Source organism: Monodelphis domestica, chromosome 4 (genome assembly GCF_027887165.1).
Source record: "Monodelphis domestica isolate mMonDom1 chromosome 4, mMonDom1.pri, whole genome shotgun sequence".
NCBI classification, from domain to species: Eukaryota; Metazoa; Chordata; class Mammalia; order Didelphimorphia; family Didelphidae; genus Monodelphis; species Monodelphis domestica.
The window spans coordinates 83179509-83192347 of NC_077230.1; the positions used below are offsets into that span (position 1 = coordinate 83179509).

The window sequence follows — 12839 nt, forward strand, 5'->3', positions numbered from 1 at the left end:
AAGCAAACAGGGTTAAGTGACTTGCCCAGGGTCACACAGCTAGGAAATATCTGAGGTTGGATTTGAACCCAGGTCCTTCTGAACCCAGGCCTCTAGGCTCCATTGAGCCACTTAACTGCCCCTCTTAATGAAATTTTAAGATTTAGTAACTTAAAACTATGCAAAGCCTTTTGGAATTTCCTAGATTTTGAGAATACTTTGAAAATCCAACTAATACTTGCCAAATGGCATTATAATCTTGGACATTTATAGATTCATAAAATTATTCTGTTTAGAATTGTCTACGGCAGTGATGGTAAACCTATGGCATGGGTGCCAAAGATGGCATGCAGAGAGCTTTCTGTGGGCACATGGCTACCTTCCCTCCTCACCTCCCACCCCCAGAGTTCGTTATTAGAAAGGTAGAGGGACTAAGGCGGAGCTGCTCTTCTCCCCCTCTCCACTGTGCCTGATGAAATTTTTTCACTTCATCTGCCCAGCAGTCCAATGGGAGTGCACAGCAGGTAAGGTGGTCAATTCATAGATGGAGAGTTGGTGGGAAGAAGAACACTCGGGCCACTCCCCTCCCCCTCTCCACCATGCCTGAGGACATTTTTTCATATCACCCATTCCTCTTTCCAGGAGCCCAATGTGAGTGCTTTCTTACTTCCCTGTGAGGGGTATGCCTGGTACTTGGTGGGGGTTGTAACAGTTAAAAATTTAGGGGAGACTGAGGCAGGTAGAAATTAGTTTCTCTCTGCAAGGAATATTATATTTTTTAGAGGTTTATTAAAGGTTAAGGATTAAAGAAAATACAGAATAAGAAAAATACGTGCCTAGGCCAGAGGCCTAGACAAGATAACTTCACATCATGATAGAGATGCGTCTGCTCCAAAACCGAAGTCCAAAAGAGCCACAAAAGCCTTTGCAATCAGGTTAAATACCTTCTCGATCTCAGCCCATGTGAGAATTCAGTGAGATTACAAAGCATTCTGGGGAAGTGGAGCAAGAGCTTCTGGGAATTGAAGGTCCTGGATTCGAGTATATTTTTACATGTCTCCGTTTGATCATTATTGGGGAAAGAAGTTTTGCCAAAAAGGATCATGAAAACAATCAACTTAAAGATTACAATAATTTGAGGATGAGGGGGAAAAAAAACCCAAAACCAATAATTGCTGGATGCATTGACAAAAAGCCAGTTAGGGGGCAGTCCCCTTTGGCATGAAAGTATACATACAAATAAATGTTCAATCAACTACACCCGAAGTTCATTTTTGTGCAGCTTGTAGTCTGGAGGCTTCTTCATGGTGTCTTCTCCAACAGTTCAGTTTCTGGATTCAGGGAAGTAGCATCTTTCTTTACCTAAAATTCTTCTAAAAGGAATTTAAACTTTGCAATTTAAATAATGATATTTTTTACAGGGTGGGGTGGGGAGGATAGCACTCAGTCTCTAAAAGGTGCCCCATCACTGGTCTAAGACCTTAGTGTTAGTTCATCCAGCCTCTGAAACAGTACCCTCCAAAAATATTTTCTATAGCATCCTTGATAGGTGATTATCCAAGCTTCTTTTGAATACTTTATTTAATATACATTTATGATTGGTTGCTTAATATGTAAAAAAAAAAGACTTATGGGCACAAAAGATATAGAAAGGAAAAATAAACCAAATAAACCCTAGACCCTGCTTTTGAGAAGCATTTGGTTTATCTAGACCAATAAGACATAACAGAACCAGTCAGTGCAAGGTAGTGTCTGACTAAAGTGCTTGGTGTGGCTCAGTGTACTAGTCCAGTTCTACATTTGATGAGGCCATTAACCACCATCAACCTAAGACAACTGTTCATCAGTGTACCTCAAGAAATACGTATTTCTATGAATTATTCTGGTTTATTTTTCTCCTGTCAGAATGAATCTTAAAGCTTGTTTCTGGGTGTAATGTCTTTTACCTGTCAGAGAATTCCCTGACTTTCTTTGTTATTTCCATTCTATAGGAAGCTATTTTATTAGTTTTTCTTTATTTGATTGTGATCTCTTTTGGGTGAAGCTAAGATGATAGCTTAGTAGCAGTGAAAAACTGAAAACCACTCTGAGAATCCTTCCAAACCAATCTTTAAAAAGCACTTCAAAAAGACAAGAATCAGAAACAAACAAGACAGGGTGAGGAGACTTGCCTGCTAAACACAACTTGAAAGGGAGGCAGAGAGTTCATTTTCATGGGATAAGGGGGAACCAGAAGCAAAATGGCACACAAAAACACAGGAATGCTGACCAATGCCCCCTTCTTCCCCACAACCTGCCGCTAACCTACTGAGCCAGGTTCCGAGACCAGGCATAGACCAACTTTTTGGGATCCCAGGAACTTGCTTACACCAGCAACATGGCACCCCACACCCATCCTTTGATGTCCTAGGTTCTGGCACCAGCCCACATTAAGTTCCACTTAACCCTTTCAAGCTGGTGCTATCATGAAGCCCTTAGCCCCAGGGCAAAATAGCTTAGGAGTGCTGAGTCCTGCAAGCCATTAACAGAGGAGACAGAATCAGCAGCTTTCAGAATTCCCAGGCAAAAAAGGCTAGAAAAATGAACAAAAAGCAAAAGAAACACATAGGTTTCTTTGGAGGCAAAGAGCAAGGCACAGAATCAATTGGGACAGTGAGAGCCAAGCAACCACATGTAAACTTCAAAGAAAAATGAGAATTTGTCTCATGTGCTGGAAGAACCCAAAAAGGAATTAAAAATTCAGATAAGACAGATGGAAGAAAACTGGGGAAAATAAATGAAAGTAATGCAAAAAAAAAACCCAACAGCTTAAAAAGCAAATTGGTCAACTGGAAAAAGGCACAAAAATCTAATGAAAAAAAGAGTGCCATGAAAAGTAAAATGGACCAAAATGAAAAGGAGGATTAAAAAGGTTATGGAAGAAAATCATTCTTTAAAAATTGTAATTGGGGCAAATAGATAATAACTTCATAAGACATCAAGAAACAATAAAACAAAATCAAATGAATAAAAGAAGAAAATGAGATCTCATTGAAAAAACAAATGGACTGGAAAATAGATCCAAGAGAGACAATTTAAGAATTATTGGATTTCCTGAAAGTCATGATTTAAAAAAAGCTTTGATATAATATTATAAGAAATTATCCAAGAGAACTGCCCCAATATTCTTTAACAAGAGGGTAAAATAGAAATTGGAAGAATCCACAGATTAATGTATCCCTAAATGACAACTTCTAGGAATGTTATAGCCAAATTCAAGAGTTCCCAAGCCAAAGAAAAAGTACTGCAAACAGCCAGAAAGAAAATTTAAATATCATGGAGTCCCAATCAGTATTACATGGGATTTGGCAACATTCACATTGAAGGACTAGAAGGCTTAGAATATGATATTCCAGAAGGGAAGGAAACGACATTTACAACCAAGAATCATCCATACATCGAAATTGACTATATATTCTTTCAGGGGAAAGTATGGCCATTTAATAAAATAGAAGATTTCTAATCATTCCTGAAGAAAAGACCAGACTTAAACAGTAAATTTGATGCCCAAATACAAGATTCAAAAAAAGTATAATAAGGTGAATAAGAGAGAGAAAACATTTAAGGGCCTCAATAAGGTTGAATTGTTTATATTCCTATATGGAAAGATATTGGTAACACTAAAAATTTTTATCTTTATCATAGTAGTTAGAAGTATACCTAGACAGAGGGCGTGGTAAGTTGTTTAGGATGATATGCAAAAAAAATTAGAGGTGAAAAAAGGATTGCTTTAAGGCAAATGGGAAGAGAAATAAAATAGGGTAAAGTATATCACATTAAGAGACACTGAGGGAGGAGGGGCATTTTATTACAGTGGAGGGGAGGATAAGGGTGGTGATGGGTAATGCTTAAACCTTACTCTCATTGGAATTGGCTCAGAGAGGAAAGAATAGTCAGATTCATTAGGGTATAAAATCCTATCTTACCCTCTAGAGAAGTAGAAAGATAAGAAAGGAGATGGTGGGGAGGGGGAGTAATATAAGGGAGGGAAAAGTTGGGGAGTGGTGATTAAAACACCCTATAGAGAAGTAGGGAAATGAGAAGGATGGTGCTGGGAAGGGGAGTAATATAAGGGGAGGAGGAGTGGTGGAAATGATTAGAAGCAAAGCACTGGTGTGGAGGGAAAGAATGAAAAAAGACAAAGGGCCAGATTTATGGAGGAAGACAAGGTGGAGGGGGATACACAGATGGTAATCATAACTGTGAATGTAAATGGGATAAATTTATCCATAAAAAGGAAGCAGATGGCAGAGTGGATTAAAACCCCAAATCGTACCATACATTGTTTACAAGAAACACATTTGAAGTAGGTAGATACACAGAATAAAGGTAAGAGGCTGGATCAGAGTCTGTTGTGCTTCAACTGGGATTAAAAAAAAGCAGGAGTAGCAATCATGATCTCAGACAAAGCTAGAGCAAAAATAGACCTGATTAGAAGAGATAAGCAAGGCAATTACATCTTGATAAAAGGTAATATGGACAATTAAGTAATATCAGTCCTTAACATATATGCACCAAATTGTATAGCATCCAAGTTTTTAAAGGAGAAACTAAAGGAGCTTGAAGAAATAGACAACAAAACTATACTATTAGGAGATATCAACCTTCCCTATTAGAACAAGATAAATCCAACCAAAAAAATAAGTAAAGGATGTTAGTGAAATTTTAGAAAATTTAGATTTAAAAGATGTCTGGAGAAAATTCAATAGGGATAAAAAAGGAATATACTCTCTTTTCAGCAGCACATGGTACATATACAAACATTGTGTACTAGGGCATAAAAACTTCACAACCAAATGCAGAAAAGCAGAAACAATGAATACAACTTTTTCAGATCACAATGCAATAAAAATTATCAATAATGGTTCACAGAGAGGCAAATTAAAAATTAATTGGAAACTAATCAAATTCTTCAAAATGAATGGGTTAAAGAATAAATCATAGAGATGGTCACTGATTTCATTGAAGGGAATGACATTGAGGAGATAGCATATTAAAGTTTTTGGAATACAGCCAAAGCAGTTCTTGGAAAAAATTATATCCCTGAATGCTTATATCAGTATAATAGAGAAAAAGCAGATCAATAAATAGGGCATGCAACTAAAACAAACAAACTAGAAAAAGAACAAGTTAAAAATAATTTGTGAAGATTAAATTGGAAATCCTAAAAATAAAAGGAGAAATTAACAAAATTGAAAGTAAAAGAACTATTAAACTAATAAATAAGACTATGAGTTGGTTCTATTAAAAAAACAGGTAAAATAGAGCATTTGGTTAATTTGATTTAAAAATGAAAGAAGAGGATTAAATACGCGGTATCAAAAATGAAAAAGGTGATTTCACCTCCAATGAAGAGGAAATTAAAGCAATCGTTAGGAGCTATTTTGCTGAATTATATGACACTAAATCTGATAATCTAGGTGAAATAGATGAATATTTATAAACACATAAATTTCCTAGATTAACAAAAGAAGAAATAGAATGCTTAAATAATCCCATCTCAGAAAAAAATTGAGCAAGACACCCATGAACTCCCCAAGGAAAAATTCCTAGGGTCAGATGGATTCACAAGTGAATTCTATCAAACATTTAAAAAATAATTCATCTCAATACTATATAAATTATTTGTCAAAATAAGCAAAGGAGGAGTCCTACCAAATTCTTTTTATGACATAAATATGGTGCTGATACCTAAGTTAGACAGACTAAAAACAAAGAAAACTACAGATCAATCTCCTTAATGAGCATAGATGCAAAAGTCTTATATAAAATACTAGCAAAGAGACTATAGCAAGTTATCACAAGAATTATTTATATCAGGAATGCAAGATTGGTTTAAAATTAGGAAATCCATCAGCATAATTGACCATATCAATAATCAGACTAACAGAAATTACATGATTATCTCAATGGTGCAGGAAAATCCTTTGATAAAATACAACACCCTTTCTTACTGAAAACAATTAGAGAAGAAAAAGAATTTGAAGGAGTTAAAGTAGGTAATAAGGAAACTAAACCATCACTTTTTGCTGATGATATGATGGCATATTTAGCTGGGATTTTCGATATGATGCTATATTTAGAGAATCCTACCAAATCAACTAAAAAACTATTTGAAATAATATTAGCAAAGTTGCAGGACACAAAATAAATAAATCATCAGCATTTCTATATATTTTCAACAAAATTCAGTAACAAGAGTAAGAAAAGAGAAACTCCATTTAAAATCACTCTAGGCAATATAAAATACTTGGGAACCTGTTCCAACAAATGCAGGAATGAACAGTTACAAAATACTTTTCACACAAATAAAGTTAGAGCTAAACAATTTGAAAGACATTTAATTGCTCATGGGTAAGCTGAGCTAATAGAATAAAAATGATAGTCCTACTTAAATTAATTTACTTATTCAGTGCCATACCAATCAGAATACCAAAAAACTTTTACAGAACTAGAAAAATAATAAAGTTCATCTGGAAGGACAAAAGGTCAAAAATAATTAGGGAACTAATGAAAAAATGTGAAGGATGGTGAACTAAGAGTTCAAGATTTTAAACTATTATAAAGCAGTAATCAAAACAGTCTGGTACTGGCTAAGAAATAGAAGAGGGAGGAATAGATCAAGGGTAAATGGCCTCAGCAATCTAGTGTTTGATTATAAATTATGTACTTAAACTAGAATATATAAATATAAACATAATTTATAATTATAAAATATATAAATTATAATAAATCATTAAATTAAAAAGGATTTGTACAAACAAAACCAATATAACCAAGATTAGAACAAGAAGCAACGAAGTAGGGAAAATTTTTTCATAACAAATTTTTCTCTTAAAAGGTCTAATTTCTCAAATATATAAAGAAATTGAATTTATAGGAATCCAAGTCATTCCCCAATTGATAAATGATCAAAACTATGCAAAGGCAGTTTTCAGACAAAGAAATCAAAGCTATCAATAGTCTTGAAAAAATGTTCTGAATTACTCTTGATTAGAAAAATACAAATTAAAACAACTCTGAGGTACCACCTTACATCTATCATATTGGGCAATATGATAGACAGTAAAGGAAAATGATAAATGTTGGAAGGAATGTGGCAAAATTGGAATAATAATGCATTGCTGGTGGAGTTGTGAACTGATCCAACCATTCTGGAGGGCAATTTGAAATTATGCCCAGAAAGTTATAAAAGAATACATACCTTTTGATCCAGAAATACCACTACTAGGTCTATATCCCAAAGAAGTTTTTTTTTTTTTTAAACAGGAAAGGACCTTTTTGGACAAAAATATTTATAGCCGCTCTTTTTTTGTGGTGTCAAAGAATTGGAAACTAAAGGAATGTCTCTCAGTTGGGGAATAGCTAAACAAATTATGGTATATGATGGTGATGGAATACTATTGTGCTATAAGGAATGAAGAACAGGATGAATTCAGAAAGAACTGGAAAGACCTACATGAACTGATGCAGAGTGAAATAAGCAGAACCAGGAGAACATTGTACACAGGAACAGCAATACTGTGGGATGATCTTCAGCAATACAGTGATCCAGGACAATTCTGAGGGTTTTAGGATGAGGAATTGTTAAGATTAAAATTGAGTTTCTAAGTAATAAAAAGTATTATAATTTTATGAGGTTTATTAAAGATTAAGAAATAAAGAAAACACAAAACAAGAAAGCACATGCCTAGGAGGGCTGAAAGGCCCATTCAATTTCACCTACACTACATCTTGAGAGACGTGTGTCTTTGGAAGAGGAAGCAGGAAGAGAGAGCTCAGTAGGCTTTACAGCTAGTTTAAATAGAAATTTTGATCTCGCCCAGGTGGGGATCTCAGTGAGATTAGAGGGCATCTTGGGAACTAGAGCAAGGACTTCTGGGGATTGAAGTCCGGGATTCAAATCTCCATTTTACAGAATGCCGATGAAAATATGATTTATCACTTGTTCATTTGGGTATATGTTTTGGTTTTATAAGATTATTCATGTAAAATGAATAATATGGAAATATGTTTTGTATGATAATACATGTTTAATCTAGATCGAATTGCTTGTCAGCTCTGGGGGTGTGGAGGGAAGAAAGGAGGGAGACAATTTGGATCATATAACTTTGGAAAACTTATGTGGAATATTTATTAAAATTAAAAATTGTGATCTCAACTGTCTCAAATACCAGTAGCAGCTTTTTGTAGTGGAAGAACAGAATTATGGAGTTATAAGCATTCCCACATAGATCATTATTTAAGTAATTGTGACTTAGAGTACTTTTTAGTATTTTTTGTATATTATAAAATTATATTTATTCCCTTCACCCTCTTCTCCCATTTATATAACAGATGAAACAATAATAATTACCTCTTATTAAGCCCTAAACAATGAAGCAAAACAACAAAAAAGTGGTTGTTGAATGATTGTGTGTCCACATGCCCATTTAGCTGTCCTAAGCTCTTTTCTCTGTCCTACCCCAGGGTTCCTTTCGGGGTCATGATCATGGCCATCGAGAAGTATCAGGGAGAGACTGTTTGGGACAGAAAACAGAAGGCACGGAAGGATCTCTATGAGTTAAAGCTGGATGAATGGTAAATAAAGAGCATGTTATGGTTGGCCTTAGTATTGGGTTTCTTGTCAGCCACTGTTTATGTTGTTATTGCATTCAAAAAGACTTCAATTTTTACCATATCACCGAACTCTAAAATATAGTTAGTTTTAAAATGTAAAGGATGAAAAGTGAACCAAAATATATTCTTATTTATATCTGTTATGAAAAGCAGCATAGCTTAACCGAAACTAGCCTTGAAGACAGGAAGACCTGAATTGAAATCCAACCTTTAGACGAACACTTGACTGTGAACATGTTGGGAAGTCCCTTAACTTTTCAGTATTCCAGACAACTTTTAAGATTCATTTGCCAGGGAGGTGTGAACCTGCATGAGTAGAGGAAGTTCCTCACCAGGATTTCCCTACCTCCATAAAAATAAAAAACCTGGTTAAAAAGAAATAAATGTAGGTAATGCCAATGGAAAATAGGTGGGGAAAATGATAGTCACTAATTTTTCTCTGATACGATTAGGCTGTTTGTGTGTATGAACCTTTGTTAAGAAAAGCAAAAACACACTTGATGTATTTGGCTTTATGCTTTCCCCTTTTCTTTTTTCACTGTTATATAAGACATGATTTGAAAGGATCAGCACAGGCAAAGGGTGAATTTTACTTGGATTTGGAGAACCAGTACCCATCCCCTTCCATATTACATATCTGTAACATTGTAGAGTTTACATTTCTCCAGATGCTGAGAATCTTACTTAATCGACATTTTGGGAGACTCAGAAAGAATTTAGTAGTATTATAAAGAAAAACATTTTTGCCATTTCTTTTAAAAATCCAGTAAAATAATTTATTTTAATTTGTGGCCTTGTGGCCATAATGATAAGCTATTTCAAAAAGTGAATTTTGAGAAAATTTGAAAAAAGGATAAAAACTGGACTTGTGTAGCCATAAGGTCTAGTGTAGGGAATCATATGGAAAATATATTGGATTTGGTTTAGAATCCTAATTCTAAAAATTATGTAACCCTAAGTAAACCATTTAAACTTCTCTGAATTATAGTTTTCCTATTAATAAAATGGGGATAATGTGGGGTGTTCCTTAAGGATATCCCTGACCAGCAGGGTCCCACAAGGGAAGGGGCTCACCTTTGTGATGGGACCCGAGGAGAGATAGGGAACCGAGAACCAGGGTGAAGAATGACAGACACGGACAAGTCAGTGTTTAAATAGGGCAGGCGACCCCTATGGTATCTCCTCTGAAGGAAAATATGAGGATCAGTGGAATACGAGGTAGAGGAGGAGATTAAGGTAAAGAATGCAAGCCAACAAGGGCCATAGCCTACGGAGAGGCTTTAGAGAGGGAGAGAGACAGATTGCTAGAGAAGATTGAAGATCCAAGAGAGATACTCATGGTCGCCACCTCTGTATTTATTGCCTTCTTCTGATTTTAGGGAAGTATTCTCAAGCATGTAGTAACCACGTTACAAAGCATGGACAATAAGGATTGGATAGTGGGGTGAGAGTAACACCTTTTTGGGCCTGTAGATTACAAACCACGTTTTCTCGATTTCCCGGGCAAAGGAGGCTCCGATCATGTTAATGAGTCTGCCGCATGGCCATTTCAAGGTTACATTCACAAATCTTATTGGTAAAACCTTGTGCTTGGAGATACAGTAGCCATACAGTCATTTATGATTCATAGATGTGAATATGCTTGGGATGCTACAGATAAAAATACTTTTACTGCTTCATTTGAATTTGCAAATATAAGTCAGTATCACAGATTTACAAAGGTAGAAAAAAATAGATGTTCCCTGGCTTTTTTTTTACTTTATTTAGGATCATTAAAAATCAATTGTTGAGAAAGTGATAGGAAATTTTGGAAAGGAGGATGGGCAAAATAAGTTGTACATGACTAGTGGAGGGATTTGAAGAGGGCAGTAATTTGAATCAGCAGTCAGATACTGCCACAGAGGTCTTGAGTCAATTTAAAAGCAATTGTAGAAAGACCAGTTGGGAGAAAGATGAAATGATAAAAATAGTGGAAAATTAGTACTTGCTACTGAGCCCACAGAAGAGATGAGAAAAAATAGGAAAACCAATCAGAAAGTGGTTCTGAAACACTGGAACTCAACGAATGGAGTGTAGGGACAAGAAAAGGGTTCTGTATTGGAAAAAAGAAGATAAACCAGAAAGGCCCAAGGACCACTGGTGTGTGTATTTGGCATTATGAATATCAATTATTAAGAACAGAAGTACTTAATTCTTATTTCTTTTTCTTCTGCTAAGAACAGTAATCATAGAATGGATAGAGCCAACATGATTATAGGGAGTTGAAAGCCAAGAAATAATTGACCTGCTATTAAGGAGTTCATATTAAGCAGTTTGACAAAGGACCAGTATCTGAGCAGCCATGCCGTAAGACAAGCAATATCTGCCTACTAGATGAATTTCAACCCACAATTTATAGTGTCATTATAATAAGAACTAGAGTCAGGGCACTTTTCTCTAGTGTGATGTGAAGACATGGACTTGTATTTGATCTGTCTTTTTCTTTTTTTGCAGGAAGGCCAGGCTACATGTTACTGATGCTGTCACTGAAGAGTTTAAAAGTAACTTAGGGAAAAATCAAACAGAAAAAGATGTAAAGAGAATTGAAGAGCTGTTAAATCTTCCTAGAAACCCTTCTTCAACAACAGATAGTGAAGATGAGTGAGCTGGTGTTTTTTTAAAAAGGGATCTAGATGAATTATTATGTTCCGAAAGTGTTTAATTTTAAACCCTTACCTTCCATCTTGGAGTCAATACTGTGTATTGGCTCCAAGGCAGAAGAGTGGTAAGGGCTAGGCAATGGGAGTTAAGTGACTTGTCCAGGGTCACACAGCTGGGAAGTGTCTGAGGCCACAACTGAACCCAGGACCTCTTGTCTCTAGGCCTGACTTTCTGTCTCCTGAGCCACCTGCCTCTGAGTTCCTAAAGTTTTAATCATGAGCATTGTGCTTATGTTGTACTCTTGCATCAAGTAAACACTGACTCATGAAATATTGATGTATGACCGGGGCTGGGAGCCTTTACTAAAAGTTGGGCTGCTGAACATGGTATCTGTTTTCTTCTTCTGAATTTAAGGAGTTTATTCTTTTTTTTCTTCCCAAATGCAAGAAAAAGTTCAAAGACTTCCTTGAGTTTTTATCTTTGTTTATGTATTAACATTCTTCTAAAAGAGAAGGTTGGAAGAGGACCCCCAAAATAGGAAATAGAATGAACAAGCTGGCCAAAAGCTTATGGAAGGTCATTATGTCATTGAATGATTGCCTCATAAAACGAGTACAGGTCTGAATAGGTTTTTTAAAAATAAAAATGTTTATTTAAATACATGGTTGACTAATGTGTTTTATGTAACTGAGATACAGTGATACTTTAAAGATGAAAATGGAAAACCAATTTAACAAAAGGCACCTCTAGTCACATCAGCTACAATTAAGTTGAACAAACTTAATCTGCAAGGGATATTGAGATAAAATGTAAAAATGAAGCATTCTTGCCTCCAAGAAGTTTGCTGCAAAGAGACAACATGTATATACAAGTGTATTTGGTACTCTGGAAATTGAAGGATGGAAGAGGAATTGGGGGAGACTTCACAGGGCTGTGCATAAGTGGAGCATTGAAGAAAGACAAGCCTGAGAGGGGGAATTGAGGGTAATTCAGCCACTGGTGATAGTTTGTGCCATTATATAAGAGAAGTGACTGTTGGTTAGAACATAGAGCTTAGGTAGAAGAGTAGTAAAAAATGAAGCTGGAAAGCAGGTGAGGGCCAGATTGTGGAGGGCCTTAAATGAAAAAGAATATATTAAATACTTGATATATGCCTAGAAGGATGCAGCTAGTGGCTCAGTGGACAGAGTGCTGCTGGGCCTGGAGTCAGGAAAACCTGAGCTCAAATCTAGCCTTGGATACTTGGATATTTGGATACAGCCACTCCTAGTGCCCTTGCCAAGGAAACCCCATAGATACCTGTTACCCATAGGGTCATAGAGAGTCAGGCACTAATGAACAAGAAGAATAAAATGAACTTGCTAAATCCTGGGGGTACAAATAAAGTAGGAATCCCTGATCTCATAAAGCTTATCAATCCTCTGGGGAGGAGAAAACACAGGGGATTGGTGGTCAGGGAAGGGTATTTTAATTTGGGAAGTAACAGATGATGAGTAGAACTATGGAACAGTCCATTTGAATGCCTTTTCCGTAGCAATGATAGCATTGACTAGGAATAGAAT

At 35.9% G+C, this 12839-nt stretch overlaps 1 protein-coding gene across 2 annotated transcripts in view; it reads left to right on the forward strand.

Annotated features, from left to right (window-relative positions):
• Positions 1-11939, forward strand: part of TIMMDC1 (translocase of inner mitochondrial membrane domain containing 1) — a 30256-nt gene extending 18317 nt beyond the window's left edge. For both annotated transcript variants that reach the window (XM_007493731.3, XM_056793494.1), the window contains 2 exons: positions 8488-8598; positions 11131-11939. In XM_007493731.3, coding sequence (XP_007493793.2) covers positions 8488-8598; positions 11131-11281 — 262 coding nt within the window. In that variant the 3' untranslated portion in view covers positions 11282-11939. The remainder of the gene's footprint in view (positions 1-8487; positions 8599-11130) is intronic.
• Positions 11940-12839: the final 900 nt, after the last annotated feature.